At 37.9% G+C, this 19840-nt stretch overlaps 3 protein-coding genes across 3 annotated transcripts; all 3 read right to left on the minus strand.

The window, feature by feature from the left end:
• Positions 1 to 244: 244 nt before the first annotated feature.
• LOC149000762 (putative receptor-like protein kinase At5g20050) lies at positions 245 to 2339 on the minus strand. The gene has a single exon (XM_089140272.1). It carries the CDS (start codon positions 2076 to 2078, stop codon positions 741 to 743), a length of 1338 nt encoding a protein of 445 aa, XP_088996398.1. The 5' UTR covers positions 2079 to 2339; the 3' UTR covers positions 245 to 740.
• Positions 2340 to 12376: 10037 nt separating this feature from the next.
• On the minus strand, positions 12377 to 13921 carry LOC149000763 (putative clathrin assembly protein At1g25240). Its single transcript, XM_089140455.1, has one exon. The coding sequence runs from the start codon at positions 13732 to 13734 to the stop codon at positions 12469 to 12471; it is 1266 nt and encodes a 421-aa protein (XP_088996581.1). The 5' UTR covers positions 13735 to 13921; the 3' UTR covers positions 12377 to 12468.
• An 822-nt stretch (positions 13922 to 14743) lies between these two features.
• LOC149000764 (putative disease resistance RPP8-like protein 2) lies at positions 14744 to 19642 on the minus strand. Its single transcript, XM_089139208.1, has 4 exons — positions 17674 to 19642; positions 15727 to 15875; positions 15446 to 15568; positions 14744 to 15112 (listed from the first exon to the last, which is right to left on the minus strand). Exons 1-4 carry the CDS (start codon positions 19640 to 19642, stop codon positions 14744 to 14746), a joined length of 2610 nt encoding a protein of 869 aa, XP_088995334.1.
• Positions 19643 to 19840: the final 198 nt, after the last annotated feature.

Below are 19840 nucleotides of genomic sequence, written 5' to 3' on the forward strand. Positions count from 1 at the left end.
TCTCTTTCAAAATCCTAGAAAGAGGGTTGTAACCGGCACTTAAAGTGGTCAACCAAATTTATATCATAAAACTTATAAGCAAAAAGGGAAATAACGATGTCAATGAAGAGCATGGATTTTATATGATTCATATCTTCTCTAAATACCTGAAGTCCTTTGCCACAGTGAGCAAAATAACCAAAAGAGGTAATTAGATCAAAACAGCAACAAAAAAAAACACACACATATCACATCCCCTTTCCATAGATTCACTGAACTTTACATTCATTGATGTGCAGAGTGAAAAAAAGAACATACTGAACTATTTTAATTGCTGTATATGGACTTGATTGATTTCACAAATTCCTGATTGTTTTGAAGCTATTGCATCAAAATTGAGTTTAATGTTTGACACAGCAATCTAAATCTACACAAGATATATTTGTTCATGGAAACTGAAAAGAGCTCTGTAGTATATATTTCATTTGGGTGTATACATAATCATATTGAATTTGCCTCTTCTTTGTACACTTTAGCTGAGATCAGAAAGAAAACAAGAAAACATTGGAGTATATTCTCTTTTTAGTAACCTAGACTTGTCTGGGATCCAGGGGAAACAAAAACTGACATGATATGTCTTGTTCTTGGCTACATTTGTCCATATACCACATCAGATGGTATTTATAATTTCCACAGGGAAGAAGATCAAAATCACCTTCTCAGGTGAATCAAATTAGCAGCTCAAGTTGATGGAGCTGCTGCTACCGACCGGATATAATTGACAGACTAATCTCAGCATTTGATGCAGAAGAGGACTTGGTACCTTCATTAGATGATGATTTTGTTCCTGGGACATTCTTTGTTCTACCATGATGTCTCATGGACAAAATATCAACAATGACCATTTCAGTTTCAGGTGGTTGGTCCACAACCACTCTGCCTTCAAGCATGTCAACCACACAAGCCATGCTAGGTCTGAGCTTTGGTTCTTCTTGAATGCACCACAGAGCAACATGAACCAGGAGCTTAACTTCCTGTTCATCAATCCCTCCCTTTGCCAGTAATCTCTCATCAACAATCTCCATAAGCTTCCCTTCCTTTTCCTTCTCAGACACAATCCTGGGAAAATATGACCAGTACCTTGTTTCATCATCTTCCATCAATCTCACATTCCTTCTTCCCCCTATGATCTCTAACACCACCATTCCATAACTGAAGACATCAGATTTCTCAGAAACACCCTGTTGTAACAGCCATTCAGGAGCTAAATAACCCCGAGTACCGCGAACAGTAGTAATGACTCTGCTCTCATCTTTTCCAATCAGTGTAGACAATCCGAAATCAGTAACAATTGCTCTGAAATTCTCATCCAGAAGTATATTTTCTGGTTTAACATCAAGATGTAAGATCTTTGATCTACAATCATGATGAAGATATGCAAGTGCCTTAGCAACATCAATTGCAACACCACATCTCAATTTCCAATCCAAGCAACCTCTTAAGCCAGTGTGCTTTCCTCCATGTGGGAAAATCCAAGCATCTAAAGACCCATTATGAATGAATTCATAAACTAAGAACTGGGGTCCTACTCCTCCAAGAAGACAATAACCAACGAGTCTCACAAGATTGATGTGTTGTACACTAGCAATTGCTGCGACTTCTGCTCGAAATTCTTTCTCCCCATGCTGCTCTGCTGTGATTCTTTTCACAGCTACAAGGGTTCCATCATCAAGTTTCCCCTTGTAAACAGAAGCAGAAGCACCTTGGCCGATCAAGGATCTGAAGTTATCAGTTGCTGCTACAAGATCTCTGTACCTGATTCTCGTTGGAACACCAGCTACCTTTCTCAGAAAACTATATTCCATACGGAGCTCGTTCCCATCTGATGCCATAGAATTACATTCAATCGCTCTCTTCCCACGATCTTTACGGTATTGAAAGTAAACCCATATGAAGACTGCAAAGATTGCTGCAACATCAGCTCCAGCAACAAGAAAGAAACCTTTAGAGAGATGAAGCAAGACTCGAGCTAACCCAATCACGACAATAAGAAAAATAACTGCAACAGCTGTAATGATTTTAGCCTTGGAAAAATCCATTCTTCTGTAAGATGAAGCAGAAGATCTCAAATCTCCATTTCTAGTGTTACTTTTTGGCAATAATTGTGAAGGGCGAAGACTTTCCCCTGGATCTTGCTTCAGTCAAGGACGGTTCTGCTCCCATTAGATCAGAATCTCTGTGGCACTCATTGCTTTGAGAAAGACAGAGGAAGCTGTCATGCATATCCATTTGAATGGTCAAACTCGGAGGGAGCTCAGTTCCTATCTTCAACTTAGTAGCAGAGAGTCAAATTTTGTGGGTTCCATGGGGAAGACAAGAGAAGCAACCAAGAAGCTGTACATGGTCAAAGCTCATATCAGGTTAGCCGAAATTGCTGCAGTCATGCGGTTTTATGTCAAGCAAAATTTCGGACCGTCGGATCCAAAATTTCGGTCAAGATTTTAATCCGACATACCTAAATGTATCATATAACGGTCTTGTGCATTAACTAAAAGCAAAGTCCGAATTAGCTACATTAAACTTTTGTTTTGAAATATTAATTTTCATTTTCATTTTTCTACACTATCCCATTCATAGGCTTTATCTATTATTTTATCTTCAAACCAGACATTTAGTCATCCATAGATTGAGGACAGTTCACCTACCATTTTAGAATTACAGTATTTTTTTCATGAAACTAGTCAAGAAAGATTGGGATCCATTGGCCTAAGAGATGAGAAGGGTGGAGAAAGAGATAGCCATCAAAAGCTAATAGGTTGAAATCAAACTGAATTGGTCCATTAAGACCTGGATCAGACCAACCTAGAGCTGATAGAATGGGGTTCATGTTGGAAATTTGAAAAATTTATTGGTTAATTTTGGGTCCAATCCATTATAAAACGATTTAGGGAGGTTAAAGATGTATTTGGCCATTAAACCTACTAGGCAAGATGCAAGCTTGATAACAGGTTGACAATATTGGTCTCAAAATTGATCAACCCAAACCCAAGTTGTTAGCAAACCTGTTGAGTCAAGATCAAGATCTTCAGTTATCCCGTCATCAACCGAGGTTCGCCTAGGCCACCTTTCGCAGACCTTGATTACATACTTTGTGAGGGGGGAGGGGGCAATTTGATATAATTTAAACATAGGTGGGGTTTTGTCCTTGGCCCTGAGGGAATTTGAACTCTAACATCCTATGTGGAAGCATTAATGATCTTTTGCCAATTGAGCGACTTCTTGTTGGTATTTCCTGCATGACTCTTACATTTCCTTGTCTTCCTGGAAAATATTCCCCTTCTCCGTCCAAGTTCCCCATGGGTTAATGTTCGGATCCCGATCAATCTCAACTTATATCAATCCAATCAAATAGTGGATATATGTGCTTCTGGCACAATAATGACAACCTCTTTTGCAGAGACAATAAATTCAAGGAGGTCATGGATTTGAACTCCTGCCCTACACATCTTCCCCTTTCCCTTGCCTCCTCGGGCTGTGTGCACAGCACCTTGTCACTGTTGTGACTTATATGCTGCGCAGCACTGAAGCACGACCCCCATTCACTATGACTAGTTGAGAATGACCACAAAAAAATAAAAAAATGGTATACATACTTTCACATGCCCACTTTGCATGCGAGTCAACTCAATTATTGAGTATTTATAAAACATTCTTTGAGCGTGCACAAATTTGTTTTCTAGCCCAACCAATGGACAAAATTGATGATAACGAAATCTAAACCAGAAACTTTGAAAACTTTAAATTAGTATTGATCATGGAGATTCAAGGATGGCACCCAAGGTAACAAAGGCATGACATTCACAACTAAATGGTCAAAATCACGAAATAAACAAGTTTATTTATTCTCTTGTGTGAGTAAATTATCCATGCTTTCTAATCGTATTCACATGTTAAATGATTCTCATAAATCTTTGGTTTGACATTTGGAGTCAAAACCAGTGTTCTTGACTTCTCTTTTGTATCCAAGGGTTGTCCATTTCTTATTTTTCTGGGAAAGACTCGTTCAAAAAAGTGTTCAAAAAAGTGTTAAAATTAGTCTTAGTGCAAACCAGTGTTCTTGACTTCACTTTTGGTTTTGTAATTTTATGCTATCTCTAGAACAAGCAACAGTTCGCTGATTTCCTAGCTCATGGAGCTAAAAGGCATCAGAAGCTTTGTCATCATTGGTGGGGATACCCCATTTTTTTCAAGTTCACATTCTCTACGATTCGCACCCCCTGCAATTCTCTGTATTCATATCTAAGATTGTGACATGTGGCAATCAATAATCTAATGTTCCAAAATTAGAACTCAATTAGGAATTGATTTTAATAAATCCCTAAAGTTAAGCCTCAAGAAAAGAAGAGAAATTGGGATAAATTTTGGGAATTGATTAGAATCAGTTCCTAATTGGGTTCTAATTCTGAACGTTGGATTTTTGATTGCCACATATCGCAATCCTAGATATGAATTATGGGGAATTGCATGGGGTGGCAATTGTAGAAGATGTGAACCCCCCCCCCCCCCCCTCTTTTCTTGTTTATTCGTCTATGTTGAGTCTTTTTATTTAAATGAAAGACTTGTTGACCTAAATATGAAAAAAAAATGAGATTTTTATTTGCGCCTGCACTAACGATATGGCAAAGGTCAATCCAACGGTTATTAATAAACGTAAATACGTAAATTTATAATATTTTATTGTTAAAAGACAAAGGTTTTCACGTAGGAGGTTAGAGTTCAAATCCCTTTGGAGCTAGTAGGCAAAGCCCCATCTATATTAATAATATAAAAGTTTCCCTCAAGATGTAGTCAAGGTGCAAGTAAATTGGCTCGGATGAGCCTTAGTTCCAAAAAAAGAAAAAAAATTTGATGAAGAGAGATCCTGAGGAAAAGGAGTGGAAGACATACATGTATATATTCCAAGCAGTAACAAAATACATAGAGACCCTAGTTGTAGATATGATCAGTGTCAGCCGTATGTTTAAGGTTGAGTATGGTTGCAATGTGTCCTCATTTTCCACAGTTGTGATACTTGCATTTCTTTTTTTTAAGATATTCTTTTTTGCCTCCAACTTATTAGGTTCACTTTTGTGTGGCTTGGTTTTCTTAGAATTATGTTTGGGATAAGTGACCATATTTGCGGCATATTTTTGTCTATTCACCATCGCTAAGTTGTTTATAAGTCTATTCTCATCTTTGATTTGTATAAATCGTTTGAAATCATCCAACCCCACCTGTACCTTTGTGCTATACATTTCAGTCATAAATGAGTGCTACGGAATCAATCATTTTAGAGCAAATTGCACTGGCACTCCAAAATGGAGGCTTTAAAGCACTGGCACCCCATTTTATATTTAAAAAACACAAACACCCCATTCATTAAACACACTAGTCCATTCTGTTAGTAAAACCATTAACTCACAATTTATTTTTTTTAATTCCAAAAATGCCCTTACCAACCCTTAAAACCAACCAACCAAACTTCGTCGGATTTTGGGGTTTCGCTGGCCGGCGAAACCAATGAAACCCTAAAATCTGGGCGAAAGTTCTGAAGCTCCTCCATGTTCTCCCCATGGCATCAACGTCATCTCGTTCTCCATCTCTGTCATATTCAAACTCTCAATCAGGCTCTCCACGTTTCAAAACCCACGATCGCCTTTATTTTTCCTATTTCTCGCCTTTAACTTTTCCTCTCAGCCGTTATTAGACGATTTCGTACCATTCAAGAAAAGCCGAAGGAATAAGGAACGCCGGAAAACCACCAAAGAAGAACGCAGGGCGTCAAAGAACAGAAAGACTGAAAGATGGATGATGGAAGAGAAAGAAGAAAGAAAAAAAAACCGGTTTAAGGGAGGTTGTTAGGTATAAAGATGCGTAGAGAGGACACTAAGGTGGTTTTCTGGGAGATGAAGGCGGTTTTTAGACCAGTGGTTTTCTGTTTTTGTTATATCGAACCACCTTTCCTTTGGTTTCTACATACATGAGACGATGGAGGGAGATGTTTAACGTGTTTCCGGTGGGATGAGATCAAAAGATAAATAAAAGTAGAGAATGAGAGAGGAAATTTTCTCTGATGATGGCGCTTCGCCTCTAACCTTCTATTCTCTTGTGGAACCAACGATGGGCAAGATCAGAACTGGGCCCTGTTTCTGGTTCGGCGACAGTAACAACAAATTCCACCGGAATTTCACTGGAAGAAGCCGCAGCCAGCGCCGGCGTTGGAATTTGCAGAGTAACAAGAGTTCTACAGAGAGGGCAAATAGAGTGAGAATGAAACCACATGTCGATACAAGGTGTGTGGAAGCTGTGATTGCATTTAGGAGAACTTTCCCTGAGATTTCAGGGTTTCATTGGTTTCGCCGACCAGCGAAACCCAAAATCCGGTGAAATTCCGTTCATTGGTTTTAAGTGTTGGTAAGGGCATTTTTGAAATTAAAAAAAATAAACTGTGGGTTAATGGTTTTACTAACAGAATGGACTAGTGTGTTTAATGAATGGGGGTGTTTGTGTTTTTTAAACATAAAATGGGGTGTCAGTGCTTTAAAGCCTCCATTTTGGGGTGCCAGTGCAATTTGCTCATCATTTTTTATTATAATTATGCTTTGTTACAAGAAAAATATAAAGAAAGAAACGATTTTTCATTACCTTGATAAGATAAATAAAAATGCTCCTGTTCGGAGAAGTGATATAATTCATATTGAAGAAATTAGAAGAGCTAGGGGTAGACCTAAGATAACCTTAGGAGAAGTGGTGAGAAAAGATATGTATAGCTTAGGCCTTGTATCTAGCATGGCCTCGAACAGAACTGATTGGAGGGCAAGAATCCATGTAGCCAACCCCATTTAGTTGGGACAATGCTTATTATTGTTGTTGTTGATAAGATAAACAAAACAAAATAGTCAACCTGACCTTTTTGAGCTTCACTTCGGTGCTGCGTATTTAATAATGCACAGCACTGTGAAGCCAACAGTCGAGATTGAAATCTCGATCAAAAATCTCAATTGAGATTCGATTTTGACCGTCCATTTTGTTGTATTCTGAACTAGATTTCGATCTCGACCGTCCATTTCAGTTTATGAACACAACAAAATGGATGATCATGATCAAAATTTTGATTTCAACTGTCGATTTCACATGCTGCGCATTAAATGCATAGCATTGAAGTCACAATATACCCTTTTGCACTACATTCTTCCAATTTTTTTTCATTCTACCAAATCATGTCAAAAAACACAAAGCAACGAAAAATTAATCATGATACCTTTAAAAAAAACCTACCAATTTCCCACATTTTGCGTAAAAGCAAAGCAACAAATGTAATCATGATGCTTTTAGTTACTTTAAAATAAATAACTAATTTCCACGCATGGCAGCAAAAGCAAAGTTATTAGAAACAACCGTTTTGAAAAATACCGTCAAATCAAAGATGTGCAAAAACAAAGCAATTAAAGTTTATACAATAAGAGTATGGGAGGAAATTATACGTATAGAAGATTACTCACAAATTAATTGAATCGCAAACGACTTCAGTGTTCAATCTCCTTTCAGAATTTTACGGAGCAAAATTCTCAAAGAAATTTATACTTTAAGATTGTTAAAGTTTAGGGTTTAATCGCAAAGTTGCTTAAAGCATTACACCCTGAGTATCTAGTTTGGAATATTTAAACCGTTGTTTTTAACTAGTATTTATAGAATAACACTAGGTTCTACTGTTAATTGAACTCTCCTAAAAAGGCCTATTAAACTGTTGTATTGTAATTAATCCGATGACGTACATTAGAAAAAACGTTGGGTATAACTCAAATGCCTTATCTATATTTGAGTATGACTTGAAGTCTTGAATACCTCTAACACACACTACACCATTTTCCTTAGACTCTTATGCCTCAGTCAATGTACCACAATTAACTTCAAATACGGAGGACCTTCAACTTCATAATAAAAATCATTGAATGACACTTTTCTAAAGAGATCTCCAACTCGAATTGTCTATAAACTCATCTGAAAAATAGAACTTTGCTGGGAGAAATGCACAACTCCATGGTTTTCATCAAAGATGTATTTCTTTTCATCTAAGTAAACACCTTGAAACAAAACACCAACAATCTCCGAAACACTAATAGGAAATACTAGCAGCATAAAAACAGAAAAAAAAAAAAAAATAACAACTGAAGCTAAAGAACCACACAGATCTAACCATAAGAAGGGCTGAGTAAAGTAAAAAAGGCATAGACTGCATATCCTAGGGGGAGATGTTGTCTACAAGAATCAAACCCACAATTTCTCTACTGAGAAGTATGGATCTCTACCACTCTTCCAATTCTGGAGACAATATGTTCTTTACTTATTGATACCATATAGTACCATTTACATACTATAAGTGTACTGTACTGTTGTGTACTGTTTTTGGAATGAATGTATATTGTTTAATACCATTTACATACTAAAAGTGTACTATACCATTTGATATCATACTCATACAATTTTCCCATTTCATTTTTTGTGTCGAACCATACCATACCGTCTGACATTGTATTCATACACTTTTCGCACACTGTCTTTGTACCAAAATTGTAACGAACAGTAAGATTATGATATTAGTATGCAAATGTGGATATAAAAATAAGACAGTATGATTAGCTCTAAATATCAATATTTATAAAAGCTCCTTTGAGGATGTAATCGTGGTGCGCGTAAGCTAGCCCGAATGAACTTCATATCCAAAAAAAAATATCAATATTTATACTACAACAAAGTACCGATATTGTATCATTTTAGATCCTTTTAATGAAAATAGTAAGAGGAGGTTAACGTTTTAGTATTAATCCTAATGGCTCAATCGTGTTGTTTTTTTTTTTGGGCTTTTCCCCAATCAAACATCTAATTTCAAACATTTAAAAAACTGAATCCCGAGGGATAGTTCAGTTGGTAAAAGACCAACGCGTTCTACATGGGAGGTTAGAATTCGAATCCCCTCGGGGCCAGGGGCAAAGTCCCTTCTATATTAATTATATAAAAGCTCTCCTAGGACTTTACTTAGCTAGGGTAGTTCAGTTGGCTAAGTAAAGTCCTAGGAGAGCTTTTCCTAGGGAACGAGAAGAAGAAAGATATAAAAGGAGGGTTTTATGTTTTGGTGGACGAAGATTTGTCTGAATAAATGTTGTCCTTCGTCCTCCTCCAATATGGATTTATTCTCAATGTTAGAATGGCGTTCGTCGTCCTCCTCGCACGAAGACTTTTCCGCTGCTGCACTCAACGGAGAACCATCATCAGATATACAGCGACCTTCTTCAAACGTAGAACGTTTCCAGCCGGTTCCCTGCAGTGAGAAATCGCATGCAAAAGAAAAAGAGTTGCGATTTCAAGGGTGCCAGGGAGGAGACAATGGGTCGTTTTTGGTGTCCTAACTTCCTTTAGGAGGACAAGACTACTTGACCACACCAAAAGGTCCTTCCTCCTCCTCCCATAGTAATGTATAGGTAATGGAAGACTTCCAGGGCAGTGAGAAACCCCATGCAGAAGAAGTGCTGGACTCGCTAGGTGAGAATGGGTTTCCTATATTACCTTTTGATGAATTTGGAGAAGACTGCTCGTCCACAATAGAATGGCCTTCCTCTTCCTCCAACGATGTAGAAATGATAACTTCAATTACACAACAAGACTATTCCACTGCTGTAGTCCTCAACGTAGTAGAAGAAGAAAGAAAAGAAGAAGAAGAAATGCAACTTCCATCAGGATGCTACTTTCGTCCAACTCCTAAAGATCTTCTTATAAATTATCTGGGTAACAAGGAAAACAGTAGAACTCTTCCAACCAACTTTGTTAAAGATTGTGATGTGTACAACTTTGAGCCGTGGTTATTGCTAGGTATGTATTGTTTTTTTTATTTTTTATTTTTTGTGTCTATTTCTTGATTCTTTAGCAATTTAGGGTTTACTAAAAACTATCCGCATCAATCTCGTTTGGAAACATGAATTCTAACCTTACATTCTGTTATTGTCAATTGTAAACAGGAGCTGATATGATTCTTGCCGGTGTTCAGAAATCTCTTTATTTCTTCGTTAACTTGAGAAAAACCTCTTTGCAAGGCTCAAGATCTCATCGTAGCAAACCAGGCCAACAAGGGTTCTGGAGGGCAAGTACCGGCTATAAACCTGTCAAGGATGTTACGTTCCAACAGGGGAAGGTCGTTATTGGGGTCTTCAAACAGTTGACATATCACACATATGCTGACGCTGCCAAACCTACATGCAAAGGAAGCAAGAAGACCGAATGGATTATGCACAAATACAGGAAAGAAAAGGTACGTACATGATCATGATCGTGATCGTGATCGATCTAGGTTTTTTATTAATTGTTCGTAATCTAATCTTGATTATCGATGTTCAACAAACACTTTTGTAGATTAATTAACATATCCTCTTAATTTTTAGGTGATCCATCAATCATGTATTAGATTCTAACAAAATGTCTACATGGGATGTTGTTGTGTTACAGGGTTCCAGCAGTGTGTAAAATCAAAAAGCGCGGACAACAATCTGACTCATCCAGATATGGATGGAATACTCGGATAGCTAAAGACTGACAGACATGAAAACCATGAATACACACTAGAATGAAGTCCTCACTATATGTACAATCAGTTTTTTTTTCATAGTGGATTCGCATGAAATTTGCCCCATGGTTTTTTCCCCTCTATATTGGAGGGTTTTTTCTACGTAAAATCTTGGGTGTCTCCTCGTCTCTTTTTCTTCTTCTTCCTTCTCCTAGCTAAGTTTCCATTATTTAAGCTGCAATGTGAGAAAAGATGCGATCATCAGCGAGATGGTAAAAAAAAAAAAAAAAAAAAAAAAAAAAGCCTCTCACGGCATAACTAAACTAATTTCTCATTGATGTCGATGGAAGAAATAAAATAGCTTAATTAAAAATAGAGATGAATTAAAAGTAAATTGATGGTAAATCAAAACTTCTTTTAATTGATCGGTATCATTTTCAATTTCTGTCTAGTTACATATGATATGTATCTATTCCCTTTTTGTATTTATTTTCCACTCAAATTTCTGTTCTAGTCAGCTTGTATTTTAAGCGTCAATCCTGAAACTGCAGGGAGATAGATGAGGCTTTAAGACCAGGGGTCTATGCTTTAATCGATGTGTGCTCGTCAGATGATCTTCAACATCTTCACACTGTATTGGGAGCTAGGTTGGGGTTGTTCCATTGCTAACAATAAAATTTGGATCAGAACCAGTTTATTACCAATGCTCCCCCAACACACATATCACAGCTCTTTTCGGTAGATAAATTGATGTGGAGAAGGGAAAAAAACAGAAGATGCTAAACTACTTTAATTGCCGTATATGACCAAAAAAAATAGAAGATGCAATGAGTTTGAACACTGTAAAGATACACAGCATTAGATGATTACAACTTTCAGCAGTTTGGCATCTACATGACATTACAAATAGTTAGCATTCATCCCAAGTTCCACATAGCTTCTGTAGATACAGAAAAGCCCAAATTTGTAATCTTTCAGATGGTAGTTGGGAGGACTTGAAGTGTTATTGGGGTATTATTCTGTATAGTATCTGGAAACATGATATAGCTTAATGTGATCAAATTACTTAAACCTGGTTTTTATACTTACTGTGTTTGCAATCAAAAAATAAAATGTTGCCAGATGATTTTCCAGTCTCTCATTGTTACTGAACACCATTGTATTTTTCATGGGCACACATTGTACGTGTGGCTTAAATGCAAAGATTAGAATCAGTTAGCCAAAAAACTATATTCAACTAGTATTGGTAATTAGATTAAACGTTTAGAGATCCGAGTTGGTCACAAAAACAAAGCTGCTTTGTGATCCTCTAAGTTGTCTTGCATGAATATAAAGTATTTTGAACCAAAAGAAGGATTCATAACTTGGAACTTGAATGGCTAGACTTAGATCAGCTGTGAGTGCATAAAAGCCTGTCATTTGTCTAGAAAGCCACCATCATTCACCATGGGATGGATCTTTTTTCCTTCCCAATTCACATTTTAAGTTTGGATGGTTCTCCTATTAACAGCTTTGTATTTGCATATCCAAATATAGAAAAATTAGGGGTTTTTCTTCCCATCATTGAAATAAAAGCAGAACCAAGCTGTTGTAGCCATAGTATTCTAACACTGATTGTGAACCATTTTCATGTGAAGCTCCCGTGTCTACTTGTGTTCATTGTGAACTGGGAATCTAAATATAGCTGGGAACCCTTTGGGGGGGGGGGGGGAGGGAGTTTGGGAGTTTTGAATTAAAACTGAGATCACTCAAGCATATGAACATTATGAAATGTAAAATGGAAAGTAAAAAAAAAAACCCAATTTATAAGTCATCTTTGTTGTATAAAAGTACATTAAATCTCAGGAAAAACAAAACAGAGGAAGAAGAGAAGAAGAAAAAAAAAAATCTATTCATCAGAGAGAAAGGATCCAATTAGTCTGGTTTCCAATAGTTGCAGGACTTGCTGGAATTGGATTGAAATAATGCTCCAGCTCCAGAAGACCATTTGATGATGTAAAAGCAGGATCACAATTATAACCACCAAAAAGAGGAGGACAATTTGCAGAAGCTGCAAAAGGATCTGTACAATTTGTTGTCTTCTCAACTCCATTTACCCCAAAAAATGAGAATTCATCTGCACTTCTTTGGGTTTCTAATTCGTCATTGAAGACAACCCAATTCTGGGTCACTATTGTCTTTGAAGACGTATCGAGATTCTCTTGCTTTTGGGTGGATGGATCTTTTACCAGCATAATAGCTTTATCATCACCATTGTAACTTTCCTTGTCCTCCTCTGAAAATTTTTCATTTATCATTTGCTCAAGAACTCGAATATCTTCTTCTGGGACGTGCTCTACCTTGGGGAATCCGGAGGCATTAAGAACCCCAAATTCTTTACAGAACTCAAAATATGAAAAAAGCTCATTCCCCTGTGATGCTGCCTTTTGCAGAACCCGCAGGGCCATAGAACTCTCAACCTTCCCCGCATTAAAAATTCCCAGAAGAACTCCAGCAATACCACGACAAACCCTGCTATAAATATCGAAAATCTCAATTACAATACAATCCATTGCTTCAAGAATGAGACGAACTCTCATCCCATCTGCAGAAGGTTTAATCTGGATAAGCAAATCCAACAATGCCTGCAATCTTTGTAATTCAAGGAGCACGTTCACCAAAGACCGGTCTATATCTTTCTCATCTTTTAGATCATCAAGTGGTACATCACAACTTAAGAACAAACATCTCTTATCAAGATAAGCAAAATAAGCACGAATGAAAGCATTAAAACCCCAAGATTCTGCAGATCTTGAATGACCATCGGCAAAACTAGAAAGATCGAATGGTAATCGACCAATCCTTTTAATAACTGGAACATTGCAGCAAAAGATACCATGTAAGAGCATTAAACCCTTAATCACAACAACCCAGTTTCTTGTCTTCTCCATTCTCTGAGTCAGAGCCCAGATAAAGGGTTTGAGGAAAGAGGAAGAGGTACGTACCCAAGCAAAGACTCGCTGTGAATTCTTGTAATCGACAGAGCATTCATCATGGCTTGTAGCTTTGATGATCGCTGATTCAAGATCTGGGTGTCGAAAAGAGGTTCTTCTTGATAGTTTTGCAAGACAAATACTGTTATTGTCTTTCAAAATTGCAGAAGCCCTTTTCCACAGCCTCATCGTTGCAGGGTATTCTGTATTCCTCAACACCTCTGTGTTATGGAGAACAGAAACCCTTATCTACTCGTTTGTTTTTTCCGTTTCTTAAGCATTTCTTGAAGAACCAGAGAATTAAATGATTCTGGAATCACATCTAAGATCCAAAAGCCGGCCAACAATTTTCAAAGTATTCATGAAGTTGGAGGTTGAAGATGTCAAAGGGGTAGTTAGGCCGTTAGAGGGATACATATCCTTTGACTGATGAAGCTGGCATGAGACCCACAAACGAGAGAGGATTTTGCTTAGTAAGTGCATCGGGTGCCGTGGTGCCTATGGTGTCCACCGTTGGATGCACGTCATGCAAATTCTATTAAATCTCAACCACTAAAAAATAATTCCAATAGAGGTAAAGATAAATCAAAATTTTTTTTTCAATTAAGTTGATTATATGTGCACATAGTGTTTTGAGGGATCAAAATTTAATGAAATCTATATGGCGTCCATCAAACGATGAGCACTACAGGCACCACCATGTCAGACGCACTACCCAAACACGTGGACAAGGGTACTTTATTTGTTTTTTTGGGTTAAACTAACTCGGTTTTAAGTTTGATGTAGTCTTCATTTTAAAGATTTGACAATTTGTTATTAGTTTTTTATTTGTTACAGCGTGGAATTGCCTAGTCAAGATTGTGTACTTGTACAGAGAGGTATATAATATCCTTGGAAATTCTTGTGATTGGTTTCTTAGGTGTTATGTATTTCATTCTATAAATATAAGATCACAACTTGCCATGGAGAAAGGTGAAGACCAATCTCTCAATGAAGATGAAAGATTTTTATTCTTGTTTTATGCTTTCATGCATGTTGTGATTGGCCTAAATCGTGCAAAGCATGCTGCTGAGATATTTAAGTCTTTCTCCACACCAATGTTGAATCACTGTAGCCTCAGTTTGTGGGGGTTCCAAAAGGAGGGGATAGCATTTGAAGCCATTGGTGGACCTAGAAAACCATGGATCTATTAATGAGTTCATAAATTTTTCATGTTCAACCCAATGGCTTGAAGAATTAACTTCCAACTCAAAGACTCAAAAAGGAGACCAAAGAGGCATGGTGGGATGTCTTTGTTGAGAAATCTTTGGATCTGAGGGAGAAAATCGACACTTGATGTATGTCTCTGAACAATTAACAGTAGTAAACATTTGCCAGTCAAAGAGGACTCTGTCATCTTTTTGAGCCATTCACTTGGAAATGCTTCTGGGTGCCAAAACTGCAACAAAATTGGTCCCCAGCAGTTGTAGGATTTGTGGAGTTCCTTCTTTGAAAGACATGATAATGGCATGGTAGTCTGCCACAACCATATATCAAGTTTGCAGTATACTGCACTTACAATGGCTCCCTGCATACATAATCATTAAATCACCTAAGTAGGCCAGGAGAACGCAGAAGAGTTCATGCAAACCTACATCCTCCCTGTTGAATTTTGAAAGCAATGTTTCTTCAATACCTCAGAACTCCCTCAAGTAGGATATGTAAAATTTCAAATGATAGTGGCATGGAGAGGACTTTTCACTTTGAAAACTAAACTGCAACACAGTTAATAATGTCTGATTCAACACCTCCTATTTGATGCTCCCCCTCATTTTTGCAACTTTCTGCCATAAAAGCAAAAGCAAAACAAATGACTGGAAGGGAGAAAAGAGAGATTTTTTTAGTAACAAAAGATGCTCACCATGAATTGACCAGCTGCTCTCAGATGAGCCTTCAGTCTTTCAAGAATCTCATGTGTACTGCTTGAACTCCATTTTGCTGGATCAAAGAATTCTTGCAACAAGAACACCCTGCAGAATATCCACTTCCATTTGATCAGTGAGGAAAGTCATTAGTACAATTTTGGGGACCAACACTGAACAAGGTAAATGTATGAACCCAAGATCAGCTCCTTCATTTATCTTGGGACTTGAGTCTAGGCAAAGTTACCACTATAGAAATGTATCGACTAAGAGAACTTACCTGTCTTTCTAAAACAATTCCACCATCAGTTTCTTTCAAATTATTCTCCTGCAGTGTTGTCCCACTGCTCACGTGATCCAAAATATATAGCATCTGCAGTCCACATCTAGGACCAAAAGCATCAGAAATGAACCAAAAATCATGTCTGCCTGTATTAGTATAATGTCATAAGATTTAAAGTCCTTGGATTGGGTAAGAGCACTCAAATGCTCAAAGATAACAACATATAAAATTGTCCAATATAAATGTTAAAGGTATGAACAGATGTCCTATGGTGTCTTTAGTTCTTCATAATTAGTCACTCACTTCTAAGAACCATACCTTTGTCCTGAAATAAGGAAAATCTAAAAAACATAAGAGGATTTAAGTAATTCCTCAAAGCTACTAAATAAAAGACAAACTAACCACTCAGGATAATTTAAAAGAAAGTAATACCATAAAAGAGCCTTCCAAAAAAGATTACATGTTATATGATTCTAGTACTCATCCTGAGGATCAGAGCTCTCTGAGGCCAAGCAGAGGTCAGTCACCATATCTCCAATCTTATATATATATATAGAATAGTCAGACAACCCCTGTTGATTGGAGAATGTTGATATTGCACAAACCACTAGAACAGAACATGGAGAGAAACACATGAAAAAGGTTTGAACTTTGGAAAGAGGACCAGCATTGAAGGGGGCTCTAAAAATGTGGGGAAGGTTTTCCTTCATTGCACCATCATATCTAAGGATTCATAAATCCCTATAAGGTTTTAATATGTAAAAAAACTCAATGATCCTCCTATGGGCATGGTATATCACCATGATTGATAGATTCCCACTCATTTTTGTCATAAGGAGAAATCCATACTAAGTTTTTTGTATAAAAATTTCCAATCATCTAAGAAAGGTGGGATGTGCTAGCATAGAATATGAGCCTCATCTGAGGCTCAAGGTTAGAGTGACCCAAAAGTTAAATTCTAATATTCTGCACAAGACAAAGATCCAGGCATTGAAGAATTGCTTATTTGTGAATCTTTTGTTTAATGAAATCCTACTTAACCCCCCCCCCCTGCGGTGACTGTAGAAGATGTAAATGAATAAGACACATTGAAAAGGCTAAGAATGGATTAAAAGTTAATTCAAGAAAACCTTTATCAAACTTTTTTATTGGTACTCTCCAAAGCAGAGGAGGAGCCACTGAATTTATTGCTGACAATGACCCACAGACAAGATTTACAAGAAACTGGAACTAGAAAAACACATGCAAAACAGAAAATACAAGAACCCAATCCAAATCAGTGCCTGATACATAGAGGCACTCACAAATTCTAGCAACTCAAGTGATGATCCAATACACAACAAGGACAGTAAAAGAAACCCAGGAAAAAACACCAAAAATGACATATGGCATCCAAACACAAGTACAAATAAAATAAATACAGAGAGGGGGGGGGGGGGTACTCATAGAGAACTAGAGAAGGCCTCCAATTGTATGCTTCATCTTTATCAAGTCATCTCCATAATGTTGAATCCTTTCAAAAGTTGTGACCCAAACACAGAATGTTTCTCCAGTGCAATTATGCTCCTCAGATTTAATAAATCTAAAACATAGAAACAAATAGGAATTAGAGAGTAGTAGAACTTATTAGAGAACTGTTGTGGATCAGTGGATGGTGGCAACCTTACTAGTGTAGCCACTTGTGGTGGGTGGAGTTGGACACTGAAAATTGCATCAAATTGCAATTTCTAACGGGAATGTTGCAATCAAAACATATATGAATATGTAGATCAAAAGCATATATATATAAAATTAAGAGGACGCAACAAGAAGGGGAAGAAGGGATGAGAAACTGAAATGAAAATATATGAAAGAAATACAAGCCAGCTTACCGGTTTCCATGTCAAGGCCTCATAAAGCTCTCGTTCGAATATTTGATGATGACTCTATTCGTTACTTCTCTACCGTCGTTCAGGCTCCATGGTACAAAGCACCCCGTTGGTATGACAAGCTTTTTCAAGGTTTTCACATGTTTGAGCCCATCTGGAAGCATTCCTAATCTTCCCTCTCCTTCAATGTGCAGAACCTTCAAATTAGGCAATGCTCCTTCCTTCACAATCCAATTCTCAAGCTCAAAATCGACTCTGATATATAAAAACTCAAGTTTTGGAAACCTTCCATTAGAGCAAGTCATTCGTACAGCATCAGAGGATAACTCGCCCTTGAACAGTCGCAAGCAAAGCTTCTTCAAATGGCTTAGTTCTTGGAAACGGGTGAAGGGGTCCACCTTTGTCTTGATTGAAACCTCCAACCACAAATAGGTGACAAGCCGAGGAAAATCTTCGGATTCAGTAACTGTCCCCTCTACAACAATATCAATGAGGTGCTTGTGATCTGACAAGGATGGCAGTTGCATTAATGGTGTTGAAGACGATGATTCCCCTGCTTGTATCAAACTGAGGAACATAAGATGCGTCAAACTTTTTATGGCATCAAGCAAGGTATCAGCAGTACCACGAAACCGTAGCTTGAGGACTCTAAGCTTTGTACACTCATGGAGGTCACGAATTTTCCAATCGTCGATGTCTACATCCAATGTTTGTAATTGCTTAAGAAGACGAAAGTGCAGATACTTGGAAGAAGAAGAAGAAGAAGAAGGATTTGGAAAACACGTGGTTTGAGGAGCATAAAAGGAAAGGGCAAAAAGATGTCTCAACTGACTGAGTTTGAGTATGTCGTGGGGAACCTCAGCCTGAGGTGCATCCAGAGTCTGCAAGTTAAGGAGGTTAGCAATCCATGGTGGAATCTGGCTTACACGGGTGCCCCGTAAGCCCAAGTACCTGAGAAGAGTGAGATTTCCAATTTCAATGGGTAGTCGGTAGATATTCTCTACACCTTCTAAATCAAGCACTCTAAGCAGAGGGAACACTTTAAACTGGACTTGGGGGTTTTTGGAAAAACACAGCAAGGAGTGGAGATGGTTTGGAAAATTGAAAGGGTCCAAAACGGGAAGGAGAGCCTCAACCAGATTAAATGTTTTTGGGGGTTGGAAATGAGGAGCTTCATGGGCAGCTTGACTATCCTTTTCGGCTGAACGATAGCCTTCCACCGATTCCAAACTTGTATTCTCAAGACTGAAAGGACGGTCTAATTCGTCGGCATATGATGAACAAAGATCTCGAATTATACCATGAATGCGACATGTTTCAGGAGCCCCGGTCAATCTTCTTTTCGTGACTTGGATCAAGTTCTGCTGGATCAATTCTTTAAGGCAATTTCTTGCCACGTCTTCCATAATTTCATTGTCTCTGCTAGGCGTAAAAAATCCTTTTGCAACCCATATTGTAGTCAATGTGTCACACTGGATCTCAGTACCCTCTGGAAAGAGTAAGCACAAAATTAGGCAAGATCTCATGTGATGAGGTAAAGCTTCAAAACATATTGACCACAAATCTATATGCAAACTCATTGGTATTAGCAAATCACGCAGTGCAGAAACATCCTTCCCTTTAACTGAAAAGAAGCCTCCTAGCAGCACAAGTGAAAATGGGTGTCCACGACAATAGCGGACTAATCGACCCGCTAATTTCATCAACTCTTCTTCGGAGAGAACACTTGCTTTTAGTATTTCATCCTCTGAGCACTTTGATAACGTCTCCAAGAATAGCTGCAGACTTTCATCATGGTTCAGAGCGTGTAACTGGATAACTGAAGCAGCTGATCGACAAGCATAACGGGCTATTTGTTCGTCGCGAGTTGTGAGTAACACCCTGCATTTTTGTTGACTCTGTGCGGGTAGGATTCCTTCTAGAACATCCCAATATTCTATTCTCCAAAAATCATCCAATATGATTAGGTAGCTGCTCTTTTCTTTCAAATGATGATGCAACATCTCTCGCAACTCATACTCATTCAGTAAGTTTAAACTCTGCATCTGTGAGCCTAGTTACTTGCTGCAATATAGTTTTCAAGATATCTGTTATGTTGAAAACTTGGGAGATGGTTACCCACGCACAACAAGTGAAATGGGATTTAATATCAAATCGTCTGTAAATCTTGGAAGCGAGGGTTGTCTTACCCATACCCGCCCTTGCCAATAATAGAAACAACATCAAGATTTCCCAATGGTGTT

Source organism: Hakea prostrata, chromosome 11 (assembly GCF_041222555.1).
Source record: "Hakea prostrata isolate BN-2017 chromosome 11, UWA_Hpros_2, whole genome shotgun sequence".
NCBI classification, from domain to species: Eukaryota; Viridiplantae; Streptophyta; class Magnoliopsida; order Proteales; family Proteaceae; genus Hakea; species Hakea prostrata.